Here is a 16,862-nt window from a genome sequence, read left to right as displayed (position 1 = left end):
AGACAGGGACATGTGTGTATTGTGAGATCCAGGCACAGGAATCTGCACAGAGAGAGACAGGGACGCTCTCCACGTTGTCTTGGTTTGAAAAGAGGTGTCTGCTAAGGAAGGTAGGAGCCTCCCTTGAAATGGAAAATGTAAACCTCCTCCCTCCTAATTATTATAATTTTGAAATTAAGGGGCTCTCAGGCAAAGATAAGGGGATAGGAATAACAGTTCTTTAGTAGGAGAATTAAAATAAAAATGCATTAGTACAAAAAAAAAAAAAAACAAACCACTGACAAGAGTCAGAACACAACCTGACACCCTGTTGGTCTCCCATTGCCTGGCCCCAGGAGCCCAGGTCTCTCTCAGTGCTCACCCCTCTGTGTCTCCATATGGTCCCTCTGTGTCCCTTTGTCCCACAGATGTCCCCAGCCAGGGTTTCTCTCCCACAATGTGGGCCAGGGTCCCGGATCGCTGCAACACAGGAGATGATTCAGAGCGTGAGGAGTTTTTAATACTCCAGCAAATTTATGGAGCTTGTCTAAGTCATTGCTACTGTCACTGCAAACCTCTTCCCAGAAATCCCAATTCCAAATGTTGAAAGTTGTTTTTTCTAATTAAAAAACCATTAAAAAAAAAAAAACAAACCCAAACCACAAACTCCAGGGTTTCCACGTGAAGTTATTCCAGAAATGTTTCTGGCCGTAAGAGCTGTGGATGGGGATCTCCCCAGCCTGACTAAAGAGAGTTTGGAGAGGTGGGTGCTGTCTGAGCTCAAAACCCACTCCCAGGCACTCAGGGCTCACCCCCAGTGGCTCCCCAGACTGTGATTGTACCCACAGGGCTTGTTTGGTGACATCATCCCTCTCCTGCGAATGTCACTCCAAAATTACCAAAAATGCCTTTTTTTTAATCCCTGCCCCAGGAGACACTCCAGAGCAACCTGCCTTTTCTACAAAACCAGAAGGAAAGATTGAAGCTCGAAGGAGACTGGAGAAATTTTGACCTGATGGTGGGTGTCCTTTTCCGTGCGCCCCACCGCTCACCCACCTGGCTCCCCAGGAATGTCCCATCTTTCCCTCTCCCCATAATTATTGATCTCCTAATCCGTGACAACGTTCTTTTCTCTTTCCCTCTCTGTCCATCTCATACGGCCTCCTTGAGGCCATCAACATCCAGACTTGCCACCCCTCTCTGTGTGATCCCTGTCCCCTCCCTGCAGCAGCCGTGTCCCTGCAGAGGTGGCACACAGCGTGTGGGCAAGACCTTTGACGAGCTGCAGAAGTTCCTGAAGGAGCAGCAGAAGATCCTGCTGGCCCAGCTCAATCAGCTGTCTGGGAAGCTTATCAAGAAGTGGGATGAATACCACTGCAGGGTCTTGGAGAGAGGGGAGTGCTGCTGGACGTGGTGATTGCCAAGATCGAGGAGAAGCAGGGCCAGGGGGTGATCAAGTTCCTCATCATGGTGAGGCTGTGTCCCCCACTGAGCACTGTGACCCCTGGAGGGGCTGGGGACACCCAGCTGGCACCCTGGTGCAGCCACGCTGTGACACTGCGCTGTGACACCACGCTGTGACACCGCCCTGTGCCCACTGAGGGCAGGGAGGGTTGGCATGAGGTGTGGGGTGACCCCCAGCCCCCTTAACCTGCTTCACACAGCCACTGGAGCTGCCAGAGCTCACCTGTGGTTTCTCTCTTCCAGGATGCTGATAAAATCCTGAACAGGTATGAAACAGCCTCAGTGTCACTGTCGCCCTGCACAGCTCCTTTGGGCAGAGGGTTGGGAGCGCTGCAGGAATCAGGAGGGAGGTGGTTTGTCCTGCTGAGTGTTTGGGATTTCATGTGATGTTACCAGGAACCAGAGGCCGTTGCACCTCTCCTAAAACTGAGGGATCCTATGCTGATAGCTGGGACACAGCTCCCCTGGGTTCTGTGGCTACAGGGATTTCCCTGTTCCTCTCCTGGGCCTGGCTGGTGGCTGAGCTCAGAGCTCCTCTCCCTGTTGTTCTCCTCAGATGTGATGCAGCCCGGGCCCCAATCCCACAGGCTGATTTCCTGGAGCTGCAGAGGAGCGTTTGGAGCATCTCTGAGATGATCCAGGTGGTTTTGGACACGGTGGTCAAATTCAGAGGTAAAGCTCTGCTTGGCTCTGTGGTGGGCTTTCCCTGGCCTTGGCTGGCAGCAGGAAATCCTCACTGACTGGTGCCTCTGCCTGGGGTTCAGGAGCAAAACGCCTGCTCCAGATGGGAACCATCCCTGACATGGGCTTTGCTGGAGCCTGGGGCTTCACATCTGGCTTGCTGTCCTGATGGGCAGCAGGAAAGATGCCACAGGAGAGACACTCATGCATCTTCCTTTCCTTCTTGCAGTGAACCTGCAGAGCGAGGTGGATGGAGAAAGAGGTAAGCTTCTAGAGCTGATGAGCAAAATTGAGGGGGAAAACCTTTCCAGGGTGAATTTCCTCACGGCCTTGGTGCAGAGATAGGCTCACACCACATCTAAACCCAGTATCTGTCTAGAACTGAGTCCTGTTGTTTTGACTAGGCCTGCTATAAAAATCCAGGTCTGTCCTTGTGCCAGGCAGCACCAGGGATGCTGTCCTGTGACACCAGGCGAGGGCCAGGATAGCAAGAGGCCGTGTCAGGCTGTGCCTAGTTAAGCAGACAGGCTGTACATGCTTTTAGCTGGCATTTAGGCATGATCAGAAGTGCTCTTGCAGGTGCTCAGGGCCCACATGATGCAGCACCGCTGGGTTGAGGTCTGGCTGGCACTGTTTGTGCTGAAGCCTCTCTCCACGCTCTCAGTTTTTGGGAAAATGCACTGGAGCACAGGACAGTGATGCCTCAGTTTCCCCCCCTGTAATCACCGGAGGGGTTTAGCAGAGGGTCCGGGCTGGTGACACTGCACGGTGACACCTGCAGTGGGATGGCCACGGGATGGCAGCAGAACATCCCTCATGGACGGGCAGCTCCAGCTCTGGAGCCAGGTTGCCTGGTCGCTCGGCAGAGCAGGGTTCTGAGCTGCTTTTCCCTTGGGTGAGCACTTGTCCCAGGAGCAGGGACTGGCCTGGCCCCTCTCCTGCCTTGCAGCAGTGTCTCCTCACACCCACTGCTCCCCACAGGCAGTAATATCCAGCAGATCTGGGAGCAGATTTAGCAAAGCTCATCGTGTCTGTCCCCTGCTTGTGGAGACACTGCTCAGCCCTGCCTCAGGGAGCATCTTTTCACCCTTGGGTGCCTGTGTGGGGACAGCAAGGGTCCAGTGTCCCATGCCACCCGAGGAGTGCCCGTTGTGCTCCCAGGACACATCCCAGCCCCATGGGGCAGCGTGGAGAGGTGCTGGTTCTCTTCTCAGCAGGCACAGCCCCATGTTTCTGTCATCCTTTAGAGATGGTGACGCTGGACCCAGAGATGGCAGGTCCTTTTGTAGCCCTCTCAGAGGTTTAGGGGCGCTGCAGGAGCCAGCAGGGAGGTGGTTTGTCCCACTGAGTGTTTGGGATTTCATGTGATGTTACCAGGAACCAGAAGCCATTGAACCCATCCTAAAAATGAGGTTCCTATGCTGACAGCTGGGACACAGCTCCCCTGGGTTCTGTGGCTACAGGGATTTCCCTGCTCCTCTCCTGGGCCTGGCTGGTGGCTGGGCTCAGAGCACTACAAAACCATGCAGTGCAGAGATGGAAATCAAAACCTGATATCTCCAGGAGAGATCCACGAGCAACGCCGCAGTCCTGGGCTCCCAGGGTTCACATCTGGGAGGCATTACTGCGAGGTGGAGGTCAAGAAAGACAAGGCCTGGGCCATGGGGGTGGCCCTGGGGTCCCTGCTCAGGAAGAAGCCAGACCTCATGGCCATGTGTAAGGAGATCTGGGTGCTGTGACTGGACTGTGACAGCCAGTACAAAACAGCCCGTGTGCGCCCTGACCCTCACAGAACAGCTCTGGGGGATCAGGGTCCACCTGGACTACGAATAGGGCCAAGTGACCTTCTACAACACCGAGGACATGAAGCAGATGGCGCACTTTCATGCCCCCTCCTCTGAGAAAGTCTTCCCGTATTTTTGTCTCCATGCCATAGAAAGCCAGATCCGGCTGTGTGACTAGCAGGGTGGGATGGCTGTGGGCCTGCCCCTGCCCTTGGCTAACTAAACAAGGAGGAGGTGTGGGGATGGCATCACACTGCACACAGCTCTGCCTGAGCTCTGCACTTTTCTGCATCTCCTCCTGCCGAGTCCTTTGGGGCATTAAAGAAGCACTTATCCTGCCCGGGGGTGTCTGTGTGCTGGTGTCCTGGTTAGATCCCACCGTGACGGTGTCCTGCCTCTCGCTGTGGGCACTGAGGCCGTATAAAAATCGGGAAGGAGGAGGGAAGAGGCTCTGATTGTCCGTGCCAGCCTTTGGCAGCACCTCATGGCTTGTGCTGTGCTGCTGTGTGCTGGTGTCCTGGTTAGATCCCACGGTGACGGTGTCCTGCCTCTCGCTGTGGGCACTGAAGCCGTATAAAAATCGGGAAGGAGGAGGGAAGAGGCTCTGATTGTCCGTGCCAGCCTTTGGCAGCACTTCATGGCTTGTGCTGTGCTGCAGGATGCAGCCACCCCACACCCAGGAAAGTCAGGCTGGAGCCGCCAGCTGATTGATACTAGTGCTGATAACTGATAATACTGGTGGTAATGGCTCAGAGAGTTGGTAAAGAGATGTTCAGGGAGGGAGAGTGGGAGTGAGGGCACAGCTGGAAGAGCAGCAGGAGCCGGGGGTGTGATGGGGATCGCTGAGATCCGGGATGCTCAGGGAAGGAGCAAACATCCCATTGTCTAATCCAGGAACCGGGAGCATTGTGTGACGGGACACAGGATGATCCTGGAGATCCCCTGGCTCCAAAGTGATCAGCCGGAGACAGCAGCCTCCAGAACCACCGGAGAGATGTGACATGAACTGCCAGGGACTGGACAGCTCAGATCTGCCAACTCTCAGCTGACCACAAGTTGCGTGTCCTAAAGAGTTTATGTGGAGTACAAGTGGGGGACTGTCAAGTCTCCCTTCTCCTGCTCGTCCCTGGTGTCGCGGGGATGTGCACTGCCTTATCTCCCCAGCCGCTCCCCAAACACCTCGTTAAAGCGGCTTTTGTTCTCACCGAGAGCTCATTTGATCAGAAATTATGCGAGAAGGGCTCTTTGAGGAGAAATGATGTGGGAAGAGTTCTTTGTCTCAGCGAGGCCGTGTCATCTGCTTAGTTTATGCCTTTTTTCCTTCGTCTCCCCCATTTTCCTTTCACGCCCAGGCTAAAGAGAGACGGCCGGAGACATGGCCGGCAGAGCCGCCGCCGTGAGGCGGGAACTACATTCCCCAGCATGCAACGCAGCGCGCACTAACGCGCAGCGCCCGCAAGGAACGCTGGGAAATGTAGTCCTAGACTCACTGGCGCGCATCCCTTGGCCTTGCGTTCCTATTGGTCCAGAGAGACGCCAAGCAACCGCCGTGGGCGGGGCCTGGCCGCGCCGCCGCCGTTCCTACTGGCCGGGCCGCGCGCGGTGGGAGGGGAGGTTTGAAAAAAAACAACCCGCCCCCCGCGGCCTGCCGCGCGCTGATTGGCTGAGCCGCGGTTTGGCGCCAGCTTCGGAGCGGGCGACGGGTACCGGTTGGGGTCAAAACGCTGCGGCGGGCGCGCTGACGGCAGGGACGGGACGGCCGCTCTTTCCATTCCCGTTCCCATTCCAATGGATCCCACCCCGAGCGCTTCTCACCGCCGCCGCCTCCTGCTTTTCTCGCCGGCGTCTCCCGCTTCGCCCGCCGTGGTAAAGGCGCTCTTTCAGGATGAGCTCTCGCCTGTCTCCGATCTCCGCCTCACCATGGAGCAGCTGGGGCGCGGGTGAGTCGGGGCGCGGGGCCGTGTGAGCGCTGGGCCCGGGCATCCCCCCCTTTTTCTTACCTCTGTCGGGACCCCCCAAAAAAACTAGGTTTGGAGGGGTTATCCCCCGCTTCTTCCTCCCGTGCCTAGAGACCCCCCTTTCTCCTCGCCGCCACCCCTACCAGCCCCTCAGGGCACTTTGTCCCCTCTCCGGGGCACTTTGTCCCCTCTCCAGGAGGTTTTGTTCCCCGGCCCGGCCCCGGAGCGAGGCCTGGGGAGGCTCCCCCATACACCATAAAGCCCAAGGCCTCCAGGAGTCGTTTTCCTTCCGTCCAGCCCCGTAATTCCCTCCCGCGCACTGAAGCCTTATGGAATTCCCGCCCCACACCAAAAAAAAAAAAGGGAAAAAAAAACCCTCAAACCCCTAAGATGTCTCTATGCCCTTTTTCAAGCCCCAAAACCCCAGGGATGTCTTTTAACACCCGCTTTCCGCAGGCCTCCGGCGTGTCTTTACTCCCTCATTTCCTTTTCCAGCGCCTCTCCTTGCAGAAATAAGGCTTTGGGGTGCTCATCTATCCTCATTCCCCCCAAAAAACCCCAGCGAGGCCTCGTGGATCCCTCCTTTTCCTTTCCTCCCACCCCAGTGGAGGCCTTGGCGGTGTTTTCATCCCTTTCTCCCCAAGGAGAGAGGCTCTGAGGGCTCATCCTTCTCCCTCTCCTGGCAGATCCCATGCCCACACCGAAACCCGAGGCCTGCAGCACCTTTTCCCCCAAAAAACGAGGCTTTTTGCAGTTGTTTCTTTCCCTCACGCCCACCCACGAGGTCTCGGTTGGAGCCCTCCCACCTTGAGAACTTCCAGGGCTCCTTTAGGGTCGCCCACCGGTTTGGTGATGTGTGCCCTGTGTTCTCTCCTGCTGCCCCCATCCCACATGGATCCATGCTCTGGGACACCTTCTCCATGTCCTGGTTCTGCTCTGGGCATTGCAGCTCCTTCCTGAGCTTCCCTGTCTCCACAAATACCTTTGTGTCCCTTTTCCTGCCTTCTCTGTTCCATCCCCAGCCCTGTTCCTTCCTCCTCCTCCTCCTCTCTGTTGTGTCTCCCCAGTGCCAGGTGTTGGCTCCTCTCCTCTCCGCAGAATTCCAGCCAGCAGCTGCTCTATTTTCCTGCTCTCTTGAACTCCTCTAATCCCATTATCCCCGCAGTTTCTCCCTTTTGTGGCTCCTGTTTTGTCCTGGCCGGCTCAGGTCTCAATGACCCTCCCGGCTTCTGTTTTGTTCATTTTTTGTCCTCCTCCTTTCTGCTTTATGAAATCCCTTCTTCGGATTCCTGCAAACCATTGCCAGTGCCCCTCATGGAAGTTACTCAGCCCTTGGATTATGTAGCCCTGGCTGCTTTCTTTTTTAATTTTCCAGGTGCTGGAGCCTCACTCGAGTAGCTTTTCCCTTATATATGTGAGGCTCCGTGTGATTTTCTTCTCTCTCAGCACTGAGGTTTAGCAGATAAAACAAAAATTTGGGAGGTAGCTATTGATCAAAATAGGTTTGAATTAGAAATTTGGTAATTTTTTCTGTGCCAAACCTGAATTAAAGGAGTGGCTGCCAAAGAGAGGATTGCAGTTCCTGGAGGGATAACTGATAGGAATCCAGGTGATGACCACATGTGCTGTACCTACCTTTCCAGGCAGCAAATCCCAAATTTCCTTTCCAGGCAGCATGAAAACCTGGAGCAAGACATGGGAACCAAAAATGGATTACACAGATCAGCGTCTTCGGAGTCCACAGACTCAGGTAGGGCTTCCTGAATGAATAAATGATGATTAGGAATTGGAAAACAATGCACTTTTACATGGCTCCCAGGGTTTGGGGAGAGAACAGAACCTTCCTGTGCTCTTGGAAGGAGGGAGGCAGGTGGAAAATCCCTCAGGAAGCCTCTGCAGCTCATGCTTTGGGCTGTGGATGGTTTTTGGTTTATTTTTTTTTTTTTGCTTTAATTGTCCTGGAGACTGTGAGCAATAGGGAGGGAAAGCAAGGCCTCACTGTGTTTTCTCTCTTTAAACCCAAACTGCCCCTGAGTGGCTCTGCCCTGTTGTTACCAAGAGCTGGTGGATGATCTGAAACCCCTCAGGTCTGATACTTCCTGGGAGGATTTCCTGTTTTTCACACGAGGTGTTCTATCACTGAAAATGAAATAAGCTCCCACCCCATAACTTGTAGATTCTTTCATTGCTCCAACTCGGGGGAAATCACAATTTCTACCCATTTTGAGGGCACTTTCAGCCTGAAAAAAGAACTTAAGAAGTGCCAAAGCACGAGTACAGCTCACAAACCACAGAGCAGGACAGAACAACCAGCCTTGCTCAATCCTCACTTTCTGTGGCCCCTCAGCAACCTGTTTTGGAGTGACTTTGGCTGTGTCCTGAAATGCTGTGGGGTTACAAAGCTGTGCTTGGTTTGTGTTTCTGAAGTGCTTCCTGTTAATTCCAGGACATTCAGAAGGGCCTTTTTTTTTTTTTTTTTTTTTCTGAATGAGCCCAAAATGTCTTTGTACCATGAGGTGTAATTAAAAACATGACTAAAAAAAAACCCTAAAGGACTAAATTGCTGATTAAGGTGTGTGGTGGGTAAACAGAGCACTCTGTTCCGTGTGACAGCCCAGGCAGGGCTCAGGAGGCTTATTTTTAATTGTCCCTTGTTTTTAATTATCCCAGTTTTTCCCCAAGCACTTGATGATCCCCAGCCAAACCCCACGGTGGGGAGTGGCTGGAACTCTTTATTTGTACATTCTGCACCCAGGTGAGGACTTTCCACATGGATTTCCTGGCTCTTCCTGTGGAAATGTGCAGCAGGGTGTGATAATCCCTGGCTGTAAATCAGTGGGGGAAATCTGTGTCTCCTCTGCAGGTTTGGCTTTGGATTCTCCCGGCCCTACGACCTCCCAGGACACCATGGAGGACACGTGAGTGAAACCTGCCTCCTGGCATCATTAACAAACCTGGCTAATGAGGCTTTGGGTTTCCCTCTGTGCTCTGGGGATTCACCTCTCCATGTGCTCCACAGTTTGGGATTGGCCCAGGTGCTGCCTCTGAGCAGGGTGCTGTGCCAACCACATGGCACTGGCACCTGCCTGCACCAAAATCTATGTAAATGGCATTTTTTAAACATTTGGTTTAAGTCTGTGCCTTAGGAACCACAGGATCATTGAATTTGGGAAAGACCTCTAAAGTCTTCAAGTCCAATCTTTGATCTTTTTTTGCCTTTAGGTTTGAGAAAGCATTCAAATCCAGCAGGCTGAAGTGAGTTTAATTCTATTATAAATTCTTCCCCAATGTCTCTTTTAGATTATGGAATTAGGGGGTGATTTCTATTCATGTCACTGCCTTTTAAAGCAAAATATTGAAATAAATTTTGGTTCTTTTTCGTTGTAGCCTTCGGATCCCTTTCAGAAGAATCCATTCCCTGCCTGTAAGTGAGAGTGGGATTGATGTTTTATGCATGTTAAAGGCTTTAGCATGGTTTGGGTCGAGTACATTTAGCTGAATACTTGTTAATTTTCTGGCTTCAACACCAGCTGCTGGGGTGCTTAATGTCAAAACTGCAGTTTGTAAATTCCCAATCTCACTTAATGGAGTGTGAAATTTCCCTGATGTGGCTCCGTGGCTGGAGCACTGAAGCAGTTTGGTCCCTGTACCAAGATGTCAGCAGAGGATTCCTGCACAGGCTGTGCAGAATTTCTGCTCAGAGGCTTTCCACTCTCTATTATTCACCTTTTTAGTGCTGGAAATGTGCTTGTGTAAGGGCTGATGCCCAGTCCTGAGCTGTGCCTTCTGTGTTGTAGCAAAGCCTGCTGGGCTCCAGCCCTGCTCTGAAGAGGAACCACTCTGACTCTCTGGACACTGATGCTTTCCAGCCTTTGGAACAGGATGAAAATAAGGAAAATGTAAGTGTGGATCCTGTTGCATGTGATGATCTGGTGGGGAGAGGAAGGACAGCTGGATTAGCACAGGGAATGTGATGGGAAAGGCTTCAGATATTCCCTGCCAGGCTGTTCTTCAGCTTTAAACCACCTTTAGCTCAGTTTTTCTGAAGGGAACTTGCAGCTCTGGTTCAAGTGGCTGCAAACTGCTGGGGAGTCAATAAAAATTGGGAAGACTTTGCCCAGTTCTGCCTTCGTGCCACTGACCCTGACTCCTTTCTGGCTGTGGCAAAGGAAAATATTCCCACTGCTTGTTTTAGACAAGAGCTGCCTCCAGGAGGGGTTTGGGGAGGTCACCCCTCACTTTTACTGCTGCCGTGGGGAGCTCTGGTTCCTCTTGGATCCAGTGTCCTGGGTCTGTCCTGGGATTCCTGCTGGGAATCCTGTGTCAGGATACAGCCTTGGCTGCCTCCAAGAATGATTTATTCTGCAGGGAATTGACTGGCAGAAATAGAAAAGCCCTGAAGCCTGTAGGTGGTAAATGCTGGATTATGTCAGATGAAAGAAACGCTGCTGTAACGTCTTTAATTTGAAAACATTCACCTTCAGACTGTTCCTGTTGGCAGCAGGGAGCTTAAACCCAAAATGTCAGGCAGTTTAAAAAAAAACACTGAAAAGATAAAAGGATCCAAGCAACTTAACACGGTTTGTAATTTGGGTAAAATGATCCTTTTGCTGTTTTTTATTTCAGGAATCATTTGAGTTTAAGAAGCCAACCAAACCAGCTTCTCGTGGCTTCCGTGATGGAAGGAGTGTTCCTGGAGCCAGGCTGAATTCATCTCCAGCTCAGGTACTTGGTTCTTTTAAACTTCATTCTCACCTAATTCTCTGGGGTCAAAATGACCATATCTAAAGGGGTGATAGAAAAAAACCTTTTCTGATAGAAAAACTTATTTATCTGCAAGATAAGAAAATACTTCTCACCTTTGGCTCATGAGAAATTTGAAACACTGTTCTGGAGGAAAGATGAGTCAGCACAGAGCTGAGGTTCTGCTCAGCAACTGAAGGAAGTGTGGCCATTGATGTGGGGCTGAAACGATCAGGAAAGCTGACACTGAACGTTCAGGCAGATGCATTTGGAGAAACAAACCAAATTGTGTAAATGCCAGCTGCATTTTGTGTCCAGGTGTGACATCTGGGGAGAAAATTTACCTTCTTCGTACCCTGTTGTTTAGAAAAAGCTGCTGAAAAATCACTTTACAGAGACAGAGCTGAGGGGCCAAGTCTTGGCTGCAGCATCCTGCTGGTTCCTGCCTGCGCTGCAGCTCAGGGCTGGGGATGACCACAGTGTTCCTGTAGTGCAGAGAGCTGTGGCAGCCCCTCTGTGCCTACAGCACCCTGCAGGGAGCAGAAGGAACTCTGCCAAAACTCCCTCTTGTCTCCTCTCAGCTGCCCATGGGGGAAACAGCCCCGGGGGATCAGGAGAACTGCAGGGCAGCCTTCCTGCAGCAGCATTCCCTGCCCTCCTCAGAGAGTGAGGATGATGATGGCTTCCTGGAGCTGCTGGATGACCAGGACTTCAAGGTGTGTGCAGAGGGGGAAGGATGGAGGCCCCCAGAGCAGCTCTGCCCCATGTGTCTGGGGTGTTCTGGCTGCAGTCAGGGTGTTCTCACTGCTGGGTTTTTTGGAATCTTGGAATCCCAGACTGGTCTGGGTTGGAAGGGACCTTAAAACATCTCCCACAAGGAGATTAATTAGTTCTCATCATCTTTTCTAACTCACACTAGGGTGTCTTTATTTTAGCAGTGCTCTTTCCTAGTGCAGCCAGTGGGATTTGTTTGGGGTGTGAGCAAGTGAATCATTATTATTTTTGAGAACTGAGGGAATTATTTGAACAGTGGCATTTTTCTTTAGAAACTTGCTGAAAAGATCAGAGCTGGTGATTGCTTTGAGCCACTTAAATACAAGACTGTTTCCAAAGGAGTTTGAAATGCTTAAAGCTCATCTTTGTTAATCAATCAATGAATTGATAAACTCACCTTCTCCAGCATGGCTCGGCTCAGTCCCATTATTTCCTTAAGAACAAAGGAGTTAAATCCCTGAGGCTGCTCTGGCAGCTGGATCCAGCTGGAATGTTTGCTGGAGTCATGCAGGAGCTGGACTTGCAGTGTTTTTCCCGTGGTGGGATGGATGAACATGAGCTTCTCTCTGTCCCCAGAACGATGAGGAGATGCCCTCAGACATGTCCAGCCTCTGGACAGCACCCCTGGTCATGAGGAGAGTGGACAATCGGGTGAGTGTCCCCACACGGGGGACAGCTGGGACAAGTGACCCCCCTGTCTCCTGCATCCCTGAGAACAGCAGAACAAGCCCTGGCATAGCCCCCTGCAGAATCCCCTTGGTCTCTGCACCACTTCACCTGGCAGACTTTGTCAGCGTGGAACAATTGGCGTTTATGGGCATAGAATTTCTTCTTGCACTTCATAAATGTGAGAAGATCTTCGCTTGCCTTATCAGAATCTTGGCACACGTGGAATTCGCTCTGCACAGACTCACCTGGAATGCTGTAACCCGATCCTCTGATAACAGACTGGGGAAGGAGCTCCAGCAGAGAGCTCTTTCATCTGCTGATAGATTGGCTGCTAATTGGTGTGGAGCACTTGGCTGGCTTTTTATCTTGGAGCTCTCCTAGTGGACAAGCGTTACTGGAAATGTAAAGCCTAGATAATTCAGATTAACAGCCCCCCTGTGCAGTGATGGTGCTTTAAATCGGGCCAAGTTTGGAACAATCTGCAAGAAAGCCTGAGTTGTGTTTGCTTTCTTTTATAAACCTTTGCTGGACAACTCAACTCCATTCTCCCTCCTCTAGGCCAAACGGTGTCGATTGTTTGGCTCTTCCTCCGTGTCGAGCATTGCAGGAAGAACCACCCAGAAAAGGATGGAGAGATCCCAGGAGGAGAATTCTCCAGGGAAAAGCAAGAAGAGGAAAAGCCTGCCTGGAACTTCGGAGGACTCAACGGTGGGTGGCTCAGCACCCGGTTTGTGACAGAGAATTGATGAGGGGAGATGCAGAGTCGGGGTCTGGGGTGGTGAAGGTCGGTGGGAGCTTTTCCAGGTGGAATTTTGGGGCAGCAATTCCACAGCCCTGAAGCTGAACTTTGCCCTGAGCAGGGAAGCTGAGGAGGGGACAGTTCAGGGTTTGGGAGTGCACTCCAAGCTGTCAGCTCTGGGAAACAGGGAATGGGATGTGTCTGCTCTCAGTGCTCATGGATCTGTGTCCTGCAGAGTCTGAAGCTGGTGAGGACCCAGCCCTCCACAGCAGAGATCGAGAGCATTTTGGACAGTGACCAGAGAGACCTTATTGGGGACTTCTCCAAGGTAATTCCAGAGATTCCGTGGCCAAGTGGTGGATGAAGTGTTTTAAGGGCCTCTCTTGCTGGAGATGTCTCAAACCAGCCCAGAAAAAAAACACTTCCCTTTGTATAGAGGGTTTTCTGTTCCCTCATAAACCTGCCTTGCTTCCTTGGACTTGATCTTGGAGGTCTTTTCCAATTTAACAATTCTTTGATCTTCAAACAACCAGGAGAGGCTGTTGGTGAGAAGGGGCTATCCCAGACACAAACTGATCCATTTGTGGTTAAAGCCCTAAAAATATGCCTCTAGTTTAGGAGCTAAAAACTAAATTCTGTGCCTTATTTTAGCATTCTTAGGAGTTTTCACTCCTGCAGAGATTCTGGCCAGCAGAGTATCTGTTAGAGGGTGAACTGCTGGCTGCTCTGCTGCCACCCACGTGACTCACAGCTGGAATTTTCTCATTCCTCTCTCTCCCAGAGTTATTTATTTGACACTGTCGATGGGAAACATCAAGATTTAAAATACATCGACTCAGAAATGGTGAGTGCTCCAAGGGAGCCAGAGAAATTCTTTACTGGGGGTTGGGGAACAGCACAAAAATGGCATGAAACAACTGAACTCTGGTTTTTTTGTGGTTTCTTTTTTTTTCTTTTTTTTCTCAGATCGTGTCTGTGCTGACTGGGAAGTTTGAGAGCTTCATCAAGCAGTGTGTGATAATTGACTGTAGATACCCCTATGAGTATGAAGGGGGACACATCAAGGTATGTTGGCCTCCTAAGAGCAGTGCACGTGGTCTGAAGCTGCAATCCCTGTGGGGCTGGTTTTTATCCAAGGCCCTCCCTGGGGATATGTTATTCCTGAGGGCCCCCTCTGGGATCCTGTCATGCTCACCCCCTGCCTGGGGTTGGACACTGAGCTCACACGTGGGTCCTGAAGTGACTGTTCCCTCAAAAGAGGGGACATCCTGCTCTCTGTCAGCAGAGGAGGGGCCTGTGGCCCTCGGGGTGACAGAAGCTCCAAAGGAGGATGTGTCATATCTCAGGAAGCTAAAATTGGAAGGTTAAACTTCATTTCAGTGACAGAATTAAAAGAACAAATGTCTGTGTAAAATATATAACCAGGAGCAGGCCACTCAGATGTGTTGTAGAGACACTTCCAGGCCTAGAGTGGCCCCAGGAGAGTTGGAGAGGGACTTGGGACAGGGGATGGAGGGACAGGACACAGGGAATGGCTTCCCACTGCCAGAGGGCAGGGCTGGATGGGATATGGGGAGGAATTCCTGGCTGAGGGATGACACAGAGCCACTTGCAGACTGTCCTTGGTGTCCTGGTGGGGTTTGGTGCTGGGAGAGGGATCCAGAGCTCCTCCAGCAAACCCAGAGGAGGAATTGGCTCCCGAGGAAGTGAGCCGAGTTCATGGCTGTTCCCTTCCACTCACTGCTTGCCCTGTGCCCACGCAGGGTGCCATAAACCTCCACATGGAAGAGGAGGTGGAAAACTTCCTGCTGAAGAAGCCCATCCAGCCGTCGGAGAACAAGCGCGTGATCGTGGTGTTCCACTGCGAGTTCTCCTCGGAGCGGGGCCCTCGCATGTGAGTCCTCTCCCTGCCCAGGGGCTCCTGCAGGGCTGGCCCACAGGCCCTGGGCTGCCTCCACTTGTTGTGTGTTGTGTTGGAGGCTGGAGTTTCCCTTTCCTCCCTTGCAATTCCTTCTCCCAGCCTGCGGTGTGAGGAGCCGGGGCTGGAGCACTGCAGGTTCAGAGGGGAAAGGAGAAACCTCTGAACTGTGGCTCTGGAGCTCCTCAGCCTCTCCCTGAGCAGTGGGATGGGGAGTTTGGGGTGCAGGTGTGGGAGTTACTGGTTGAATGTGGGATTTAACACGGCGTTTTCCCCCTCTGCAGGTGCCGGTTTGTGAGGGAGCAGGACAGGCTGAGCAATGAGTACCCCAACCTACACTACCCAGAGCTCTACGTGCTCAAGGGGGGCTACAAGGATTTCTTCTCGAGGTGCCAGGTGAGTGATGGGGATTCCTCATCCCTGGCAGTGTCCCAGGCCAGGCTGGACAGGGCTTGGAGCAGCCTGGGATAGTGGGAGGTGGCCCTGGCCATGGCAGAGGGTGGAACAAGATCTTTTAGGTCCCTTCAGCCCAAGCCTTTCTAGGATCTCTTTGACACTCAGAGGAGAAACAGTAGATAAATAATATTAATTTATTCCTCCTCAAACTTCTCTCTGGGGCAGAGTGGTCTGGCTGGGGGGCTTTTCCTCCTCTGCCTCTCAGTGGGCTGTTCCCAGAGCAGCTCAGCCTCTTCCATGTCTCAGAGCTGTCTTCCTGCCGTAGCTGAAGGGCTTTTCCACTTGTCTCAGAAGTAAAATAGAAGTGTTTTCTGCCCCTTTAGAACAAACTGTCACTCAGAGAAGGGATTTCAGCCTGCTCAGAGAAGGGGAGAACACAAAGCTTGACAGTAATTGCTGGATTATAAGTGGAAACCTGAGGACTTGTACAGTCCTAAACTAGCAAATTTGCAAACCTGAGCTTGGAGTTTGCAGCCCCTAATTGAGACAAGGAGACTTCAACCCACACCCCCAGCTCTTCCCTGCACTTCAGGGGTGGGATTTCTCCTGTCACTTGGCTCCTGCAGCATTTCCATGGTCGCAGCACTCGTGGGATCCGTCCTGCTGCTCTGACACAAACAGGTCTGAGGCTCCCACACTTCAGTGATCCCTTGGGGGATACCTGGGCTGTCTGCTCCTTCCCTGGGGGTGTTGGCTTCTTTGGGCTGAGGGGCACCGGGGTTTGGCTTGTCCCGAGGAGGGAAGGAGCGAGGCCTCAAGGTGGCAGCACGGGACAGCCGAGGGCGGCTCCCTGGCAGCCAGGAGCTGTCCCGAGGCACAAGGCTCATGGAATGCTCTGAGCTGGAGGGGACCCGCAGCGGTCATTGTTCCCTCCGCGGATGGAATCCACGACCTTGGCGTGATCAGCACCCTGCTCTGACCCACCGAGCTGGGACATCCTTCCAGTCTGTGCCATTGCAAGGTGCACTGTAAACCAGCTCAGCCCGTGTGGTGCCTTCCAGGACATTTGGGATGACAGCCCTGTACACAAAGCCCTTGTTTTGACGGCTGTAACCCGACCATCCCCGAGCTTTGTGTGTCTGTCACAGAGTGGGGCTCTGTTTCTTCCTGTGGCTGCTGGTGCTGGGATCACCACCCTGGTGGCCACGGAGGTGACCCCAGCTCCTGTTCCCCCAGAGCTTCTGCGAGCCCCAGAGCTACCGCCCGATGCACCACAAGGACTTCAAGGAGGACCTGAAGAGGTTCCGCACCAAGAGCCGGACCTGGGCCGGGGAGAAGAGCAAGAGGGAGATGTACAGTCGGCTCAAGAAGCTCTGAGGGCTGCAGGGACCTGCAAGGACTGCCCAGCCCGGGGGCTGCAGTGGGGCTGCAGTGTCCCCGTGCTGCCCTGGGCTGTCCCTGGGCTCACCCGGAGCTCGGCCCCACGAGCCGGACGCCGGCTGGGAGCTGCCTTCGGGATTCCTTTTGGTTACGTTGCTTGGTGAAAAATGTTGTGGCTTCTTGTGTGTTGTGTGACGCCCCCAGGTGGCCCAGGGAGAGGGTGGGGACAGCCCCGTGGGGCTGGGCTCGGGGGTGTCAGCACTGCCGGGGAATTGTAGTGCCCGTTGATTGTTTTAACGTGTCGTTTTATTTAAATACAGTCGAGTGAAGCCAGTAGCGCTGCGGTTGGATCGTCTGGATTGTACTTAAACCTTGTT

At 52.7% G+C, this 16,862-nt stretch overlaps 1 protein-coding gene and 1 pseudogene across 1 annotated transcript; both read left to right on the top strand.

Moving 5' to 3' along the window:
* Nucleotides 1-473: 473 nt before the first annotated feature.
* Nucleotides 474-4,086, top strand: LOC136361866 (E3 ubiquitin-protein ligase TRIM7-like; annotated as a pseudogene).
* A 1,537-nt stretch (nt 4,087-5,623) lies between these two features.
* CDC25A (cell division cycle 25A) lies at nt 5,624-16,541 on the top strand. The gene is made up of 16 exons (XM_066313312.1): nt 5,624-5,848; nt 7,537-7,616; nt 8,730-8,784; nt 9,089-9,121; nt 9,254-9,290; nt 9,664-9,765; nt 10,493-10,591; nt 11,191-11,325; nt 11,960-12,034; nt 12,611-12,760; nt 13,027-13,119; nt 13,573-13,635; nt 13,758-13,856; nt 14,555-14,685; nt 14,994-15,105; nt 16,342-16,541. The coding sequence occupies exons 1-16, from the start codon at nt 5,697-5,699 to the stop codon at nt 16,480-16,482; spliced, it is 1,557 nt and encodes a 518-aa protein (XP_066169409.1). The 5' UTR covers nt 5,624-5,696; the 3' UTR covers nt 16,483-16,541.
* Nucleotides 16,542-16,862: the final 321 nt, after the last annotated feature.

Source organism: Sylvia atricapilla, chromosome 1, assembly GCF_009819655.1.
Source record: "Sylvia atricapilla isolate bSylAtr1 chromosome 1, bSylAtr1.pri, whole genome shotgun sequence".
NCBI classification, from domain to species: Eukaryota; Metazoa; Chordata; class Aves; order Passeriformes; family Sylviidae; genus Sylvia; species Sylvia atricapilla.
Note: the sequence above shows the minus strand (reverse complement) of the source record. Positions and strands in the feature narration are given on the sequence as shown.

Coding starts and splice junctions, on each gene's coding strand:
- CDC25A (XM_066313312.1), top strand. CDS start 5,697: ATGGATCCCACCCCGAGCGCTTCTCACCGCCGCCGCCTCCTGCTTTTC. Junction 12,761..13,026: donor GAACTTCGGAGGACTCAACG/GTGGGTGGCTCA, acceptor TGTGTCCTGCAG/AGTCTGAAGCTGGTGAGGAC. Junction 13,120..13,572: donor TTATTGGGGACTTCTCCAAG/GTAATTCCAGAG, acceptor TCTCTCTCCCAG/AGTTATTTATTTGACACTGT.